General features: G+C 48.3%; 1 protein-coding gene across 1 annotated transcript in view; it reads right to left on the bottom strand.

Moving 5' to 3' along the window:
- VPS37B (VPS37B subunit of ESCRT-I) overlaps positions 1-16,184 on the bottom strand; it is a 31,159-nt gene extending 14,975 nt beyond the window's left edge. Inside the window, exon 1 of the mRNA XM_068989977.1 lies at positions 16,074-16,184. Coding sequence (XP_068846078.1) covers positions 16,074-16,184 — 111 coding nt within the window. The remainder of the gene's footprint in view (positions 1-16,073) is intronic.
- Positions 16,185-17,161: the final 977 nt, after the last annotated feature.

Genomic DNA, 17,161 nt, shown 5'->3' with positions numbered 1-17,161 from the left:
GCCACAGCGAAGCTCTCTCGTGGGGCCAGTAAGGCCTGACCAGGCAAAATAAACAAGCAAACACTCAAAACATACACCTGTCTTCTCGCCGCCAGGCTCAGAGGCCTAGCATTTATGCAAAGTCAACAATCCCATTTTATTTAACAAGCAAACGTCTTGTCCGGCGGATAAAACGCTCTCTGCCAACAATCGTGGTCATGCTGCTCCCGGCCTGGCGCCCCGTTCTCCTCACAGGGCTTTGGGCCTCTTTTCGGCCTCAAAGCACCACAGTCTCACTCACGGATCACCAGGCATGAGGCATAACCTACACACCACTCGATCCATCCACTTAAAAAAGTGTCAGACCCCAGGGCGAACTGCACCAGCCCTGGGGGGTCTACACCCACTGCCTCCTTGTAAAGAACCCCTTTATTAAACACCCCTGGAGTCCCCTAAGCCGAGTGCCTGCTGTCCTGCCAGAGGCCCAGCTGATGCAGCTGAACCGGCTTTCCCCATAGCACACAGTGGCATCTGGGCCCTGTCCCGTGGCCTCACTGAGCACACCTCTGGTTTTACCCTGTGTTGTGGGTCACTGTGCTTATTTACCCGCTTATTCATTCACCTGAAAAAGCATCATCTGAGGCACTGTTACTCGCTGGCTCTGGGCAGGGTAGGCGACGGACATGGGGGAACAAGCAGGCAGAGACCCTGCCCTCACAGAGCGCCAACTGACTGAAGACAAACGAAACAAAGCCACGCCAACACCACCACTGCGTCACAGCTCCCGGGAGTGACGGGGGCTTGTGGTGGGCTGAACGGTGGTTCCCAAGAAGAAATGTCACATGCTAATCCCTGGAACCTGGGGATGTGACCTTATTCAGGGAAAGGATCTTTGCAGATGTGATCAAGTTAAGGACCTGAAGATAAAGAGATCACCTTGGATTATGTGGGAGGCTGGAAACCCAATGACAAGCGTCCTCATGCGCAAGACACACAGAAGATGTAGAGGGGAGAAGGCCGAGAGAAGACAGACGGGGACGAGTGATGCGGCCACAAGCCAAGGAGCCAGCAACACCAGGAGTGGGAAGAGGCTACACGTGGGTTCTCCCCTAGAGACTCTGCAGGGAGGGAGCGTGGACACCCCTGATTTTGGACTTTCGGCCTCCAGCATGTGAGAGTATAAGTTTTCCTTGTTTTAAGCCACCGAGTTAGTGTGATGTGTTATGGCATCCACAGGGAATGAATCCAGGGCTGGAAGCTTCCACTTCCCCTCGAGATCCTCTCTCCATCCTGCTCTGGGTCCCGGGGAGGCTGCCTGGCTGAACCACAGCCACCACGTGCCTTCTGGTTCCAGCTGGACTCAGCGATGGGAACTGAGGGTGGGAGCAACCTGAAAGGAGGAGGGGGTTCTCTGGGCCCCCTCCCTCTGGGGTGGCTGTAGGTGACCTCAGCCACCACCCCCATCCAAAGCAGCCCTCTTGCTCCTTCCCTTGTTCTCCACAGGCTGCTCCATCCCTCAGGCCTGGAGGTGGGACGCGCACACCTGTAGCCAGACCTGCACCGGCCCTGGGGGGGGTCTACATCCCTGCCCCCCAAGCTGAGTGCCCCATCTTGCCAAAGGCCCGACACACAGAAGTGGAATGGCTTTTCCCGGGGCATACAATGACATCTGAGCACACGCTCAGCCTTCTGATGAGAACATCAGGCCCCTGAAGACGAGAAGTGTGTCGTGTTCACTCCCCCTTGCCCAGAACGTGGCACGGCACCCAGTCACCACCACCTAGCACTAAATGCTGGTCCCACTGGATCTGGAGGACTCCTGACTGCTGCGGCCTCAGGCCACTGCCCGTCAATTGTTAAAACCTTGCTAAGCTGTTCTGAAAATTAGCTTCTTTGAACGTTTATAATACATTTTTAAACAGTTAATGTCACAGATAAATGCTCGCTATTACAAACAACCATGTGAAACTATCTGCGCCAGGAGTGCAACAGTTTGGGAGTGAGATGCAAAAGGAGGACACTGAGCTGATGACGGTGATGCTCTGAAGAAAAATCCCCCGCCACGGTGCAGACATCAGACATCCAGCACAGTGCACTCATCAAACACCAGTCAGCTTCACACAATCCCTTCTCTTCAGCCGAAAGTCAGCCCTCCTGGAAAGCCTATTAAAATGTGGGGAGTAAAGTTATGATTGTGATGGCCTCCTGCTGCTGCTGCTAAGTTGCTTCCGTCATGTCCAACTCTGTGGGACCCCACAGACGGCAGCCCACCAGGCTCCCCCATCCCTGGGACTCTCCAGGCAAGAACAGTGGAGTGGGGTGCCACTGAAGCCACTTATTTCACATATCTTTTTTTTTTAATCACTCACAAACTCTAGTACCTAGACTATATGAATCATGAGAGCCACCAAAACATGTTTCACACAGTGGCTGGCTCCTTTCATTCATTCATTCAAAAAATACTTAAGAAGCACCATTACGTGCCAAGCTGGGGGAGACAACGACCAGAATAAAGTCTGTCCTCCTGAGCATCAGTCTCCGCGTCAAGACCTCCTTGGAGACAGGCCCTGGGAGCTGAACACCACCCAGCTCCAGAGGGCACCGTTCACTCTGCACTACAGCCCCGGCTGCATTTGCTCTTCAAATAAAAGGCCCTGGGGAGGAAAAGCGGGGGAGCGGGGAGTCAAACAGATGTGAATTTAAAGATTTAGGTAAGATGAGTCATTGGTGGTGACAGGAAAGCTTCACTCGCCAGCACCTGTTCAATGTCCAACGAACATTCACTGCACGCCTGGCGCTGTGCCACCTTCTCGTCACATATTACCTCCATTTAACCCTCTCGGTGAGCGTGAGACAGATCTGTTCCCATTTTACTTGGGAAAAAGGAAATTCAGTCTTAGGGAGGTTGAAGAGACCACCGCAGTTCCAAGTACCTAGAAGGAGCTCTGGACCTGCAGCCTTCAGTGTGCGGACACTCAGCCCCAGCGTCTTCTGCACGATCGCACCATCGACTGCGCCACAGCAGCCTCTCTCCTGCACAGGCCAGTCTATCGCGCCTGCCACCACGTCTCTAAGTGCCAACAACCGCCTAAACTCCCTTCCTGTTTATGTCTCCTATTTATTTTTTTATATTTTCAAACACAAAGAAAAGCAAAGGTTAAACATAAATGAATCCCGGGTGCCCTTCTCCTGGGTTTGACAATCAGCAACATTTGCCAACCCCATTCCATCTGCCTATAACTCCTCACTTTAGGGAATGTATTTTAAAGCAAATCTCAGCATAGTATCATTTCACCCTCAAAATTACTATGTATCTGTAAGGCATAGGAACTTTTATTAACTCTAACTACAACACCATAACTACATTTACTGAAATTCTTTAGTTTCACCTTCTGTGTGGGTCGGCCTGCATTCCTCTATGAGCGTTCTGCCTCATCTGTTTGAGTATCTGAAATAACTAATATAGGAAAAGCAGGATAAACGTGTGATTTCACCACCCTTTCACTTTTAAAACCACTTTTAGAAGGCTGAGTTAGTGCTCCGCAAACTCTAAAAACAACCAGCAGGCTTTTTTTCTGGAGGTACCATTATTAGGTAACAGATTTTTAACCAGCTGTCGTCATTAATCTTTCCAGTGCTCAAGTTGTTCACAGCCAGTGGGAGACACCTCGAGCTGGCTCTCAGGCTGACACCCCCCGGGCCCTGACAGCTGCCCCGCTCTCTGCTGAAACAAGACGTCCCAGACCCATCTGTAAGCATGGGGCCCCCAACCCAGACTGGTCCTTCTCAAAGACATACTGGTTCCTTCTGGTGGGAAATTCATTTTGATTTGAATCTTTTCTCTCTAAATAAAATTAAGTAGAACATTATTTTTAATACAAAGATACAGAACGGAAGAAATCTCAGCCTTTGTACTTCCTACTAGGAACGTTCAGGTTGCATTAAGACTTTAAACACAGCAGGCTTAGGGATTAGGTGATAGAAAGGTCGGCGTGCATTCAGCCAGATTAACCTCATTCCCTTTAACTGTGCTATATTTCACCAAAGTTGCATGCAATTTGAGTTTAGGCTTAAATACTAAAGGTTATCAGAATGCCCAGATTCATCTTCCATTCAGTGAAAAGATGTTCCCAGTGATGCACTCAGTTTATCAGTTTTCCAATTAAAGACAGCCTCTCAGGAGGAGCCTGTAACCCAAGCCTACACTATCCCAGAGGAGACTTGCAAACGCAACCCAATGTGGCTTGATTTAACCTAAGTACTCCTTGAGTTTTATGGAAAACTCAACAGCTGCTGAGTTGGACTGTTTAACATGCTAACAAAATTAAGAACCTGAAAAAAAACAAAAAATACAGTTAAAGAACTGGAGAACAATCTGAAACTGTTCTAAAATACAACCGTCTCGTGGGCTGTGTGAAACCATCTCCAAGGCTACAGCCTACTCGGGAAAGGACATTTGCCAGCTGCTTATCAATGTTCCACCAAAACAACCACTCAAACAGAATGTATTAGACTAAAAAAGACAGCTATTTCTGACGGCAGATACCAAAATCCTTCTTGCTGACAGAAACTTGCTGTCCTTAGAAAGCAGCAGGCGAGGAATGCAGACTCGACCAACCCTTTCCACATGGAGCCGGCTCGCATCTTAAAGCTGAGTGTTACTCACTCTAAGTGCAAAACTGAACCCAGAAATGCAAAAAACTAGGCTTGAAAGTAAACGGACCAGCTCCAGGGAAGAAGTCGGTAGTCTCCGCGACACACAATTTGATTGTTCTCTACTTCTGGCAGGCACAACACACCAGGGTGTTCTGTTGGGCTTTTTTTTTTTTTCCCCCAGAAGACTTACTTCCTAATATTTAGAGGAAACTAAACAAGGTCTCCCCACTCCCTGGACTTGCGTGGACAGCTGTGCCAATAATAGCCGCTACCCTCCTGGCGTCATGGGCCTTGTATCCTGGGGACTCAGGGTGGAGACAACGAGGGCTGAGGAGCAGAGGCAAGATGCGACCCAAACAGACCACGATGTGACCTGTCTCCATCCCTCACCTCCTAAAAGCAAGGGGCTTGTCACACCTGCACCCACCCTACTCCTACGGAATCAGAACCCCACCGCAGGTGAACCAGGAAAGCAGAGAAGCCCTCATTTCATACTATCAGAACCAGTCAGCTCAGCTGCTGGTTAACTGAGCAGTTTGGTTAAAGTGGTAACTCACTAAACACTTAGAATTTTACAGATCTTATCCATGTTTTTCATTTAAGGCAAAGGTCTTTTCTTAGAGATAAGGTCCACCAGCTCAAGTTTCAGAAGTTCCTCATTCAGACCACAGCCTCTCTGTGGGGAACTTAAAAAAAGACACTGGACAAGCAAGATGAGAGCAGAGTCCTTCTGGAATCTTCAATTTCCCCCCAGCAAGTCCATAACTAATTCACTAGCTTTTTTTTCCTCTAGTGAATCACCTGTTAGCCCTCAGCTTACAGTTTTTTGTTTTTTTTTTTAAGATTTTTCTGATGTGGACCATTTAAAGCCTTTATTGAATTTGTTACAACAGTGTTTCTATTTTATGTTTTTTGCTTTTTGGCCAGGGAGGCATGTGGGAGCTTAGCTCACTGACTAGGGATTGAACCCTCATGCCCTCTATTGGAAGGCAAAGTCTCAACCCTTGGACGGCCAGGGAAGTCCCAGCTTACAGTTTTCATACACGGTTCATCAGTTGCCATAGTATTTAATGAAATCATGTAATTACTATAACAAATAAAATCAGAGTGAACAGGTCTGAGAGCCAACACACTTGACTGTGGGTAATTACTTGGTGTGGGAGCCGAAATGCCCGGGGGATCTGACATGACGGAGGGGGGTGGGGCGGGGAGGCATCAATCACTGTATCTGATAAAGGGCCTGTATCTGATAAAGGGCCTGGCGAGCACCAATTACTGGAACACTTTAGTTAAGTGGAGGGAGGTCAACTAATAGCTTCTACTGTAATTTTAAAATCCAAATCCCTCCTCCCCTTCCCAAAAGAAAGCAGTCTATGGAAGACAGAACTTCTAAACTTTGCTTTTCTCATTTGCAGTTCCTTGCCAGCACAGCCAACCAAAGCGTTCACTTGTTTAGTGAGAGCTTCGGGGTTTCCCCCTCTTCGTCTCCTCTTAACCACAATCTACAAGAAAAGTATGCATGAGAATATTCTGGGATCGTCTTTAAACAGGTGCAAGTGAGAAAACGCCTCTCCAGGAAGATCTGGGTGTGTATTAAGACTACATCTTTAGAAGGCGTTGCTTTTACATGTAAAATATATCATGAGATGAACTTTCCAACACCTGACTCAAAAATTCAGTTTAATAGATAAGGTTTACTCTCACATGACTGAAATTATTCATCTTCTGTTCAGTATGAGAAAATGCTATTCTAACAAGTTTTTTTTTTCCTAGTCTGTGGGTAGAGAAAGGGATTAGTCAAAGGAGAATCAGTTACTCTAAGTTATTCTACTTAAATTTCATACACACACAAAAAAAAACTGCAATTATAACTGATACAGGGAATAAAATTTCTAACTATAAAAATCACCAGATACTTAATAATTTTTTGAAAATAAGTCATTCTTAAGTATTGATATTTTAACAGATTTATGTTCAAAGATGTTAACTGCAATATAAATTATGAAAGCAAAAAAAAAAGAAACAGTACCTAAGGGACTAGTCACATAAATTGTAGCATCAGTTCAGTCGCTCAAGTCATGTCCGACTCTTTTTGACCCCATAGAATGCAGCACGCCAGGCCTCCCTGATCATCACCAACTCCCAGAGTTTACTCAAACTCATGTCCATTGAGTCGGTGATGCCATTCAATCATCTCATCCTGTCATCCCCTTCTGTTCCCGCCCTCAATCTTTCCCAGCATCAGGGTCTTTTCAAATGCATCAATTCTTCCCATCCATCAGGTAGCCAAAGTATTGGAATTTCAGCTTCAGCGTCAGTCCTTCCAATGAATATTCAGGACTGATTTACTTTAGGATGGACTGGCTGGATCTCCTTGCTGTCCAAGTTGCAGCATACCCACATGATTAAAATATAAGTCGCTAAAAATGTCATGTAAGAATCTTCTGACAAAAAATAAGAAAGTGCTCAGAGCATAACTTCACAGATAAAAAACAAGACAAAAACTATACAAGCAAAATTATCCCAGTGGCAGAAAACAAAGAAAACATATAAAATGTTTAACAGTGTTTATCTCTGAGTGGTGGTATCACACGTGACTACCTATTTCTTCTTCATAGTTCTGTATTTTTTAGTTTTTCTATAATATAAATGTTAAAAATGCAATTTTTAAAGGTTTGATCAATTGGGATCAGAAATTTTACACACTATATATACTTCCGTGCCTTCTCAAACAGCGATGAAAACAGGACAGCCTTTGATGGCACAGAATTGTCAGTATCAAGTAGCCACAGTGCCCTCTGTGATAAAAACATGCTCCTGGGCCACGAAAGCAGATGGCTGCATTTATGACCTTAAATAAGCAGTTGCCGAAGTATGCCCAGGGGACCTAGCCCTACCAGACTGATTAAGTGTGGGAAATATTGCAATACATACTATTAATAGCTGTAAGAGAGAAACCAGACAAAGCAAAGCAAAAATAAAACCCGTCTTATTTAACCAGATTCCCCAAATTTCTCCACCATGGAAACTTTTTAACGTAATCACCATCAAAAGCCACGGAATTAGGCAAACCCTACCCTAAATCAAACAGCCCCAACCACTTCATTAACAACTGCTGAAGCTTTATTTACTGGGCATTTATTAAACTGTCATGCACCGTGTTCCACAGTTTACAAACACTGTCTTATTTAATTCTCCAAATGTCTCTTAAGGATGATATCTTAATTCTCCCATTTTAAAGATGGGGAAGGCAATACTTAGGAAGGTTCATCTGTGTCCAAAGTCTCCTAGCAACCCAAATCCTGTCTTAACCACTATGCTTAACAGCTGATCTTCCATTTTTGGAGCAGCTTCATTTCTTTCTTGATGGCGTATGATCAGCTCTACTAGTTATCTCCTACACCCTGGAAAAAATCTGCCACTGACAAGCCAGAGGACCAAGCGTGTCGTTATCTGAGTTGTGTGCAAAGCAAGACTCAGCAAACTGGGCACTGAGTTCGGTGTAAGACTCCCCGCTAAGAGATTCTGGCTCACTGAAAAAAATTTTTTTCTTCCATCTTCTTTCAGCCTTCTGATTGATCTCTCTGCTTTCTGGTCTTACCCCCACAAATCCATCCTCCTCTGGCTGCCTGAATCATTTGTATGAATCACCAAGTGTGACTGCACCACTCCCAGGCTTAAAACCTTCCCTGTGACTGGAAGGTGAAGCCCAAGCCCTCTCCGCAAGTGTGGGACAGTCTGGTTTCTGCCGGCCTCTCTGACCCCGTCCCCTCACGCCCTGCCCCTGGTCCCTCCAGCAAGGCCTGCAACAGTCCTGTGCACACGCTGTTTCTTTCCTCTCTGTCTCCGTTTGTGGGGCCCGGAAACCCTTCTCCCTCCTTACCTGGCTAATGCACCCTTGCAATCAATCACAGCTCCTGAGTCATCTCCTCCAGGAAACACTCCTGCCGGTCACCCCCAGCCCTGCAAAGGCTCTCCGGGTCTCCCTCCCACTAGGGTGTGCCCTCACCCCTACTGCATCCCGGGTACACTGGGATCGGCTTACGTGCACCAGCGCGATCCTCAAAGATGAAAATTCTGTGGCTTAGCAGTTTCACTTCCCCAAGGTGCTCCATGAAGGTTGAGTAAACGCATAAACTTCCTCAACCTCAGCTGTGCTCACATTAACGAAAGCCGCTTTCTGATGGCAAACATTAATTAGCACTTACCCTGTCCCTCTGCCAACCCTGGCCCTGGGCTATGGTATGAAAATAACCTCAGGGCGCCATTAGCTAACCTTGGAGACAATAGAAAATTTGATTGGAAAGGAACATTAACTATGGCACTGCTTGTAATGTAACAACCACGTGAATATCTGCTTTTCACATACACTCTGGTACGATGGAGCGTGTTGCTCAGTTTAAAAGCTTTCCCCCGGTGCACTGCGAGGCAACCTACTGACAAGAGCGCTCCACCCATGGCTCTCCTTTCCCTCTTCCCTATGAAGAAACTCAGAATTCTCCTCTGTCTTCATGCCATTGGGTAGGATGGCTTTCCTGAATGATGATGGGATGTGAAAACCCCCTGGAGCTGAGGAAGGAGATAAACCAGCTAGCGTGTTCTGAGCCTCAGCAATCACACGCGTGAGCAGAGGCTGACGCACGGGTCGTTACAGACACCGGGCACTGCAGCCTGGCATGGCCCCCTGAGCGACAACCTGCCAAATGCTGTGATAGAAGCCGAATCTACGACCGAGCTGACTGGGCTCAAGAGCACCTCGACTGCACGTGTCCTGAGGTTCCTCTTGACCAGTGTGTACAGCACAGGCAGCGCAAAAGGAGGCTGACTTGTCTGTAAAGAGTCATCAGACCCGTTTCTCCTTGCGCCTCCACGGCACCCGTTTCCTTCTCCCAACCCACCGACGATAAGCCCAACGGCCTTTTAAACTTTTATGTTCCCCATGATTTCAACAAGTGCTTGGAAGAGGTTACTTTGCTCTCAAATTTGTATCTCTAAGCAAACCATCCCTGAGCTCCAGAACCGCACAGTCAACTGCCCACTGCACGAGGCCACATAACTGCCCTGCCTGTCCCCTATGCTGGGCTCCCGCGGCCCCAGGGACCACCCCCCCTCCTCCAGCCTCGCTCTGGGCCCTCCTTTTACTCGCTTTCACTTAAAGACCAGCTAGCTCCACTCACTCAGGAGCACTAACTGGGCACAGCCTATGTGCCAGGCCTGTGCTAGGGTGCCCAGGACACAAAGAATGGAGACCCTGTGCCAGGCGGGGACACAGGGAAGCAAGTGACTTACAAAATGTGTGTCAAGTGCCACCAAGGAGGCACAAAAGAGGCTAAGGGGCCATGTGTCTGTGACTGAGCGGGAAGAGCGTTTGGAAGGCAAAGCTGATGGGGCCCCTCAGTGGGCAGCTCCACGAGGGTGGGAAGGGGTTCGGAAAACTGGTCTGCATCTCCCCTCCAGAACTCTGGCTCGAATCCTAACCTCTTCTCGCCTGGTCTTCCGGAACCCCCCTCACCAATCCAGCCCACACTGCAGCCAACACGGCCTTCCTGAAGCGCTCCTCCGATCACGCCGCTGCCCCGCTCCAAAGTCACGGAAACTCAGTGCTTCCAAGTGGGTCGCCACCCAGCTCCTGCCCGGGCTCTCGGCCTCGTCAGCTTTATTTCTTGTCACTTCCCTTCACACTAGCAAACCTGACCTGGTAACTCACGAGTCATGAAATCTGCCCTGCTCAGTGCCGGGCTCAGCCACCTTTCTGAGCCCTGACTTCTGTCAAAATACAATTTAGAGAAATAAACACCTAATTCAAGACAGTGGCTCCCTGGCTGGGGGATGGCGATCACGCTCAGGATGGAGCACAGAGGTTTGCTCTGGCTCGGTCGCATTTTCCTCCTAAGCTGCTGGCAGGTACACAGATGTTCCTTGTGTCATTCCACACCCTTATAGGAATTACATCATTTATTTTCTTAAAGCTTACCCGCCTATCAAAGTCCATCTCTTGCAGTAGGAACCTAATCTAGCCAGAAAGCCCCTCTTCATCTGACATTCAATGTTATTTACAATTCATGTCTGGCCTTTCTCTTATTCTTCCTCTAAAAAAAATAAACAAACGACTGTGGTAAAATATACACAACATAGGCCTTTCCTGGTGGCTGAGCGGTGAAGAACCAGCCTGCCAATGCAGGAGATGTGGGTTTGATGTCTGGGTTGGGAAGATCCCCTGGAGAAGGGAATGGAAACCCACTCCAGTGTTCTTGCCTGGAGAATCCCATGGACAGAGGAGCCTGGTGGGCTACAGCCCATGGGGTCACAGAGAGTCATACAGGACTTTCCGACTGAAACAGCATACACAACACCATTTCAACTGTGGGAGCCTGCCGGGCGGCCACACCATCACCTGTCTCATCTCCCCAAACCGAAGCCCCCCCATTCTCTCTTGCTGTAGATGTCTGTGCACTGAATCTCCCTAAGTTATAGTACAGAGATTATACACTATCCATGTTTCTGCCCTTTACAGTGCCTCACACAGCGAGTGCTCCACAGACATGGACCTGACACGGGATCGTCTTGAGATGGCAGCCAGGACATCATGCCTTTTAGTTTTAGCAGTAACAGCCAATAACGACAGCTTACTCAGTGTTCACTCTGTTCCAGGTACCATGATAAGTATCCTAACAACTTCTCTGATTTAGCCCACCTGCAACCCTATGGAGGCGCTTGCTGTTATTATCCGCTTTATTTTCAACGAGGAAACTGCAACTGGAAAAAGACTGAACACTTGCCAAAGGTCACATCACTGGTAACAAAAGCCAGTTCTGTACTGCACCGCCCCCACTGCGCTTTTAATCAATAGAGAGGAAGTAGACAGCAATTAAGTAAAATAAGGGATCGGATTTCACGTAAGCCAGCCTAAACAATTCTGAAAATCTCTCCAAAGAAAGGCAGCCACCCTCTTCCAACTTCACCTGCTATGCCACTTAGCCTCACAAGAACCCTAAAAGGCAGGCCTGGCCACTGTCCTCATTTTCCCGGGGACGCACTGAGCTGGAAAACAATGAAATAAGTCACGAAAGTCGCAGCTATAGTCTGTCCACGAAATCTAGATGCTTTCTTTGAAAAAGAAAAAAGAGTCAGCCAGTATTGGATTCCAGAAAATATTCTGGGACACAGTAATGTTTTCCTCAAGAGTTAAAGTCATAGGTCCATGGAAGAGAAGATTTAAACATAAAAGCTGAAGCCTGTATATATATATACAATAATGACTGGATGACAGGAACAGAAACATACTCCAGTAGTAGACACTCAAAAGGGTTTCACATCTCAGCTTCTAAAAACCAGTCCCACCAGCGTTCAGAGCTTGTTTGAGGAAGCAGTCCCTAGTCAGTACGCTTCAAAGAGCTATTATGATTCATGCAGTAGCTTCGCAGCCCCACACAAATCACCCCAGAACACGCCTTAGGGAAACAGCTTCTTCCAGACCAGGCTCTTGAGTTTCCACAGAACTGTTTCTCAGATCCTCAGAGTTTTTGCGTGTGGGCAGTTTCACCTGCCACAAGAGCAGAGTTCCTGAGTTTGAAGTCTTAGTGAATCCTCAGCTAACACCAACTCGTCAGCATTTCCTCCGAAAGCACACTGGGAAGAATGACCCAAGAGGTCCGGTTTAGCTGCCTAATCCCCTGAGCGATGGTTCCTTTTAAGGGAGTGCCCTGCAAGTCCAATGGGGTTAATGTGGACAGACAGACAAAGGCCCATTCCACTCCCAAGTAAAAATAACTTGACATAAAAATAAAAACGTGTGCATAAGAAATATCAGCCCAGAGCAAAAGGAAAGAGCTGCCGATCAGCAGGAACACACTACACTTTAGAGAACTGCGTGCAGACAAGAGGAACAGGAAAAGAGAAACCCAGGGCAGGGAAAATGAGAATGTCTGCTGCTCCAACACAATTTGACTCTAGTTTCCAGCTGGACTACAGCTCAGATGCCACAATTAAAACAATGTAAGTGAAGCACAATACACAGCTGTATTTAAACCCAACAGTGAATGCCTTCAAAACCTAGCCACACTTTCCAGTCGCCACAAAATAGCCCCTCAGGCTTGAAGAAGCCTTACTCTACAATTTAAAACACTTCCTTCTGCCAATTAAAAAAAAAAACGCCTTGGTTTAGGGTAAGAGATTTGCGCCTGAAAGTCCTGTTCTATTTACTGTCTCATTCTAGTGCTACTGAGACAATCCCTAACCACAGAAAGCTAGAAAAAAATTTTAGGCTAATAGCAAATAAAAATCTACTTTAGATTTTTGAAATAAGACCCTATTATCTGGTTGGGATGACCTTATATGCATGATTGTCAGTAACTGTTCCAAAAAGAGAACTACAAATTACTAATGCAATTACTCTTTATTGAACACTATTAATACGTACCATGTTAAGGACCTAACCCTGGAAAAGGAAATGGCAACCGACTCCAGTATTCCTGCCTGGAAAATTCCATGAACAGAGGAGACTGGTGGGTTACAGTTCATGGGGTCCCAAAGAATTGGACATGACTAAGCACTCACACAAGGACCTAACACGCACTCTCTAATATAATCCCCAAGTCAACTCTAAGAAGTATTTTCACCGAACTTGGTGGTCGATGGTCCAGTGGTTAAGAATCCGTCTCACCAATGCAGGGGATACAAGTTCGACCCCTGGTCCGGAAAGATGCCACAGGCCACAGGGTGTCTGAGCCCTTGTGCCATAACTATTGAAGCCTGAGTGCCCTAAAGTCTGTGCCCCATGAGAGAAGCATGTGGGCAGTTTCTCTGCAATGAGAAGTCCAATCACTGCAACTAGAACAGCCCCCGCTCACCACAACTAGAGAAAACCCACATCTGTAAACCAAGACCCAGCACGGCCAAAAATAAAACTAAGAAGTATATTTTTTTTCCCACATATCTTTCCCCAGCGGCGGCTCACAGAGGTGAGGTGACCTGCCTGCAGTCACACAGCTGGGCAGTGGCCAGGCCTGGCCCAGAATGTATAATTCCAGAGCCCAAACGTTCTTTAACACCAGATCATAAACACGCCATCTGGTCAAAGCTATTTCACAAATATTTCCTTCTGTCTCACAGGCACCCCCAAATAAACCAACTCGCAACATTAGGAGCTGAGTGAAACTACCAGGGCCAGAATGTTGGTTGTTCACATCACAGCCCTTCCCTCAGAAACGCACCACACATACCCAGGGCAACAGGACTTTCGAAGGGTCACCATGGCTGGTGAGCTGTCTGGCTAAGGCAGTCTGGTTTTCACGTTCAATTTCCTTGTTTTAATAAAAGCACTATACCCTGAAGGACAAACCTCTGCTGAGTAATTTAACTTAATCACGTGGCCTAATCAAGAGAGGTTGGTCCTCAGTATTTGTATGAGGTACTCTGGGATGAAGATCATCTGTACTAATAAAAAAAAAAAAAAAACAGAAAAACACCTGCTAGATTAATCTGCCTTTCCCTTTAAATAGTAACCTACGGTGTGTCTCAAATAGAGGAAACAGGTAAAGCTGTCCTAACAGCCTGAGTCAGCAGACTGACTTGACTCCACAATCTTCCCTCCACTAAAAGGCACTTTACTTCGATTAATGTTCTACTAATATAACTACAGTACTCTGTCCTGAAACTGGGGAGTCACATATAATAAAATTAACTTGTAGGCAGTGTTACACATTAGAAATACATACCTATCATTTTATTATTAAACTAGAAAGATGCCTGCAGGCAGTCAACAAAAGGTCTCCCAGCAACTGACAAGCAGAGTTAACTAAGCAAAGATTTTCTTTCTTTGGAGACATGAAACTCTCATTCAGTCAAGAAAGATGGATTTTGTCACTTATTCTTCTCTTAAAAGGAAAGCGCCACATGGAGACCATAAATGGGGTGAATTGCATCTCAGAGCAATGTTATATGTGCCAAGTTACAAAGCCTGTGAATACAAGGGGTGGATTAATGGAAAGACTGATACCATCTTACTACAGTGGCCTCTCTGTAGCTCTGGACAATGATCTGTTGAGGGTTTTCCAGTGATTTTGAATGTGCAACCTCCATACAAGCCCCCTTTTAAGGGGGCTGGCTCAGTGCTGAACAGTCAATCCTTTTGCAGAAAGCAAGCCAAAAGCCCCCACACAAGCTTCTGGGTGAGAAGCTTGGCCCTGTAGGCGTGGGAAGGCTCAGACTTCAGAGACAAAGGAGTAAAAGCAGGAGGTGGGCTGGGGAGAGCTGGCTGGGCCTGGGTCTAGCAGCCTGGAGAAGACCCAGACTCACAGGGCTGGACTTTCGGGGAAAGAGTTCAAAAGGGCTGGGGGAAAAGGACAGAAGAAAGCACACCAGGAGCGAAGTCAGTTACCCCTGAGAACAAACCCTGCTACAAGGGATGGAGTGAGATCTCCAGAAACAGCAGTGGGCACACCTTGCAGAGACGGGGCAGTCTGTCTACTATCAGAGGTGGGGGTGGGTTGTCAGCCCCTGACCTCCGGTTTGTCTCCTAAAAAACAACTTGGCCCCAGCGAGGAAGGACACTATGGGGCAGAGCCACCATACTAGAATTACCACATTCCCTTCTTCTACGGAGGGGGGCATGGCATCCTTCTGCCAACCCACAAGACCGGAGGTGAGCCCCCTGGGACAACACTGGCAAGACGCCTTCCAAACGAAGTCAGACCCGGAACAGGCTCTCTGACCCTAAGGATCCCTCAAATAAACGGCCAAATCAGATCTTAACCTAGGTAAGTCCGCTGCCGCGTGTCTCCCAGCCTTGGAGACCCCTCCCCACCCCTAAGGCCCATCTCAGAACCACCTCTCAGATTTAGCTACAGACACTGCCCCCAAATCCATCTCGGAACCCCCGATCCTTTCCCATGATTCCTATCTAGCTAATCCACTCAGCCCCTCAAAGCCTATCCTCAGATCCCAGTAACTATTTCCCTGTACCCGTCAACCCTCCCCTCAACCCCAACCACTGCCCAGACCTAACCCTCAACCCCTCAGTCCGGTCTCAGGCATCCCCAATCCTCGACTACCGTCCCCTCGACCCATTCCAACCCAGTCTCGGTCCCTCAATTCCCTTCCCTCCTCGCCGCCCCAAACTCGGCCACAGCCCTCCACGATCCCGAACGCCCCTTCCAGGCTCCCTAATCCGCATTCCACTCCGCCTCAGGACCCCTCCAGCCCCCGCAAGCTCTGTCCACCCAAGACCCTTTTCCCAGCTCCGCCCCAGCCTCGGTCCCCTCATCCCCAACCCCACCTCAACGCCCCCCTCCCCAATTTCTCGTCCCAGTCTCCTCAACCCAACATGAAGCACCGCGACCATCTCGGCCTCGGGCCACCTCCAGCCCGCGGCGGCCCCCGGCCCCGCGCGCCCCCCTCGAGGCCCCGCCGTCGCCGCTTTGAGCTGCCGCTCGGCTCACCTCCTCCATCTTCTGCACCATCTCTGTCAGCTGCCCCTCGTCCTCCAACAGCTCGTTGAGCTGCACCAGCGACAACCCGGCGAACCGAGCTTCGCTCGCAGCGCCCGCCATCGTCCCGTCTCGGCCGCCGCCGCAGCTCTGGCCGCCTGGCTTCGCGGACCGGAAGCGCCGCCCTCAAGGCCCGCCCCCAGCGGGGGGGGCACGTGACGCCAGCCGTGGGCCCTGACGTCATCGCCTCGCGGGCGGGCGGACATGACGTTGCAGTCTGGGCACTTGGCAGGAAGAGTGTTAGGGGCTGGGGTTGTCTCTGGGAAGGGAGGGGGCGTCTAAGGGAAGGGACCTGGAGATAGGCTTGGGACGCACTGGTCAGCAGTAATGATGTCACTGCAGCATGACATCAGGAGGGTGTGCCATGATGTCAGAAGAGCCTTTTCCTCAAGGAAAAGAAATGCCTAGATGTGAAGAAAGCAGGCAGTCGGACGGAAGTTCGTGCAGCCTAAGCCCAGCCTGACCGAGGGAACCCCAAAGAAGGGGATTTATGGGAAAACAACTTTAGATGCCTTTGTTTTTTCGTAATTGTGGAACTGCCAATTCATTCATTTGACAAAATTGAGACCTACTATGTGGACTAGGAATTGGGTATATCAGTTCAGTTGCTCAGTCGTGTCCCACTCTTTGGGACCCCATGAATTGCAGCACGCCAGGCCTCCCTGTCCATCACCAACTCCCGGAGTTCACTCAAACTCATGTCCATCGAGTCGGTGATGCCATCCAGCCATTTCATCCTCTGTCATCCCCTTCTCTTCCTGCCCCCAATCCCTCCCAGCATCAGAGTCTTTTCCAATGAGTCAACTCTTCTCATGAGGTGGCCAAAGTATTGGAGTTTCAGCTTCAGCATCATTCCCTCCAAAGAAATCCCAGGGTTGATCTCCTTCAGGATGGACTGATTGGATCTCCTTGCAGTCCAAGGGACTCTCAAGAGTCTTCTCCAACACCACAGTTCAAAAGCATCAATTCTTCAGCGCTCAGCTTTCTTCACAGTCCAACTCTCACATCCATACATGACCAATGGACAAACCATAGCCTTA

Source organism: Capricornis sumatraensis, chromosome 17, assembly GCF_032405125.1.
Source record: "Capricornis sumatraensis isolate serow.1 chromosome 17, serow.2, whole genome shotgun sequence".
NCBI lineage: Eukaryota > Metazoa > Chordata > Mammalia > Artiodactyla > Bovidae > Capricornis > Capricornis sumatraensis.
The sequence above is the reverse complement of the archived record's forward strand: the minus strand, read 5'-3'. Positions and strand labels throughout refer to the sequence as shown.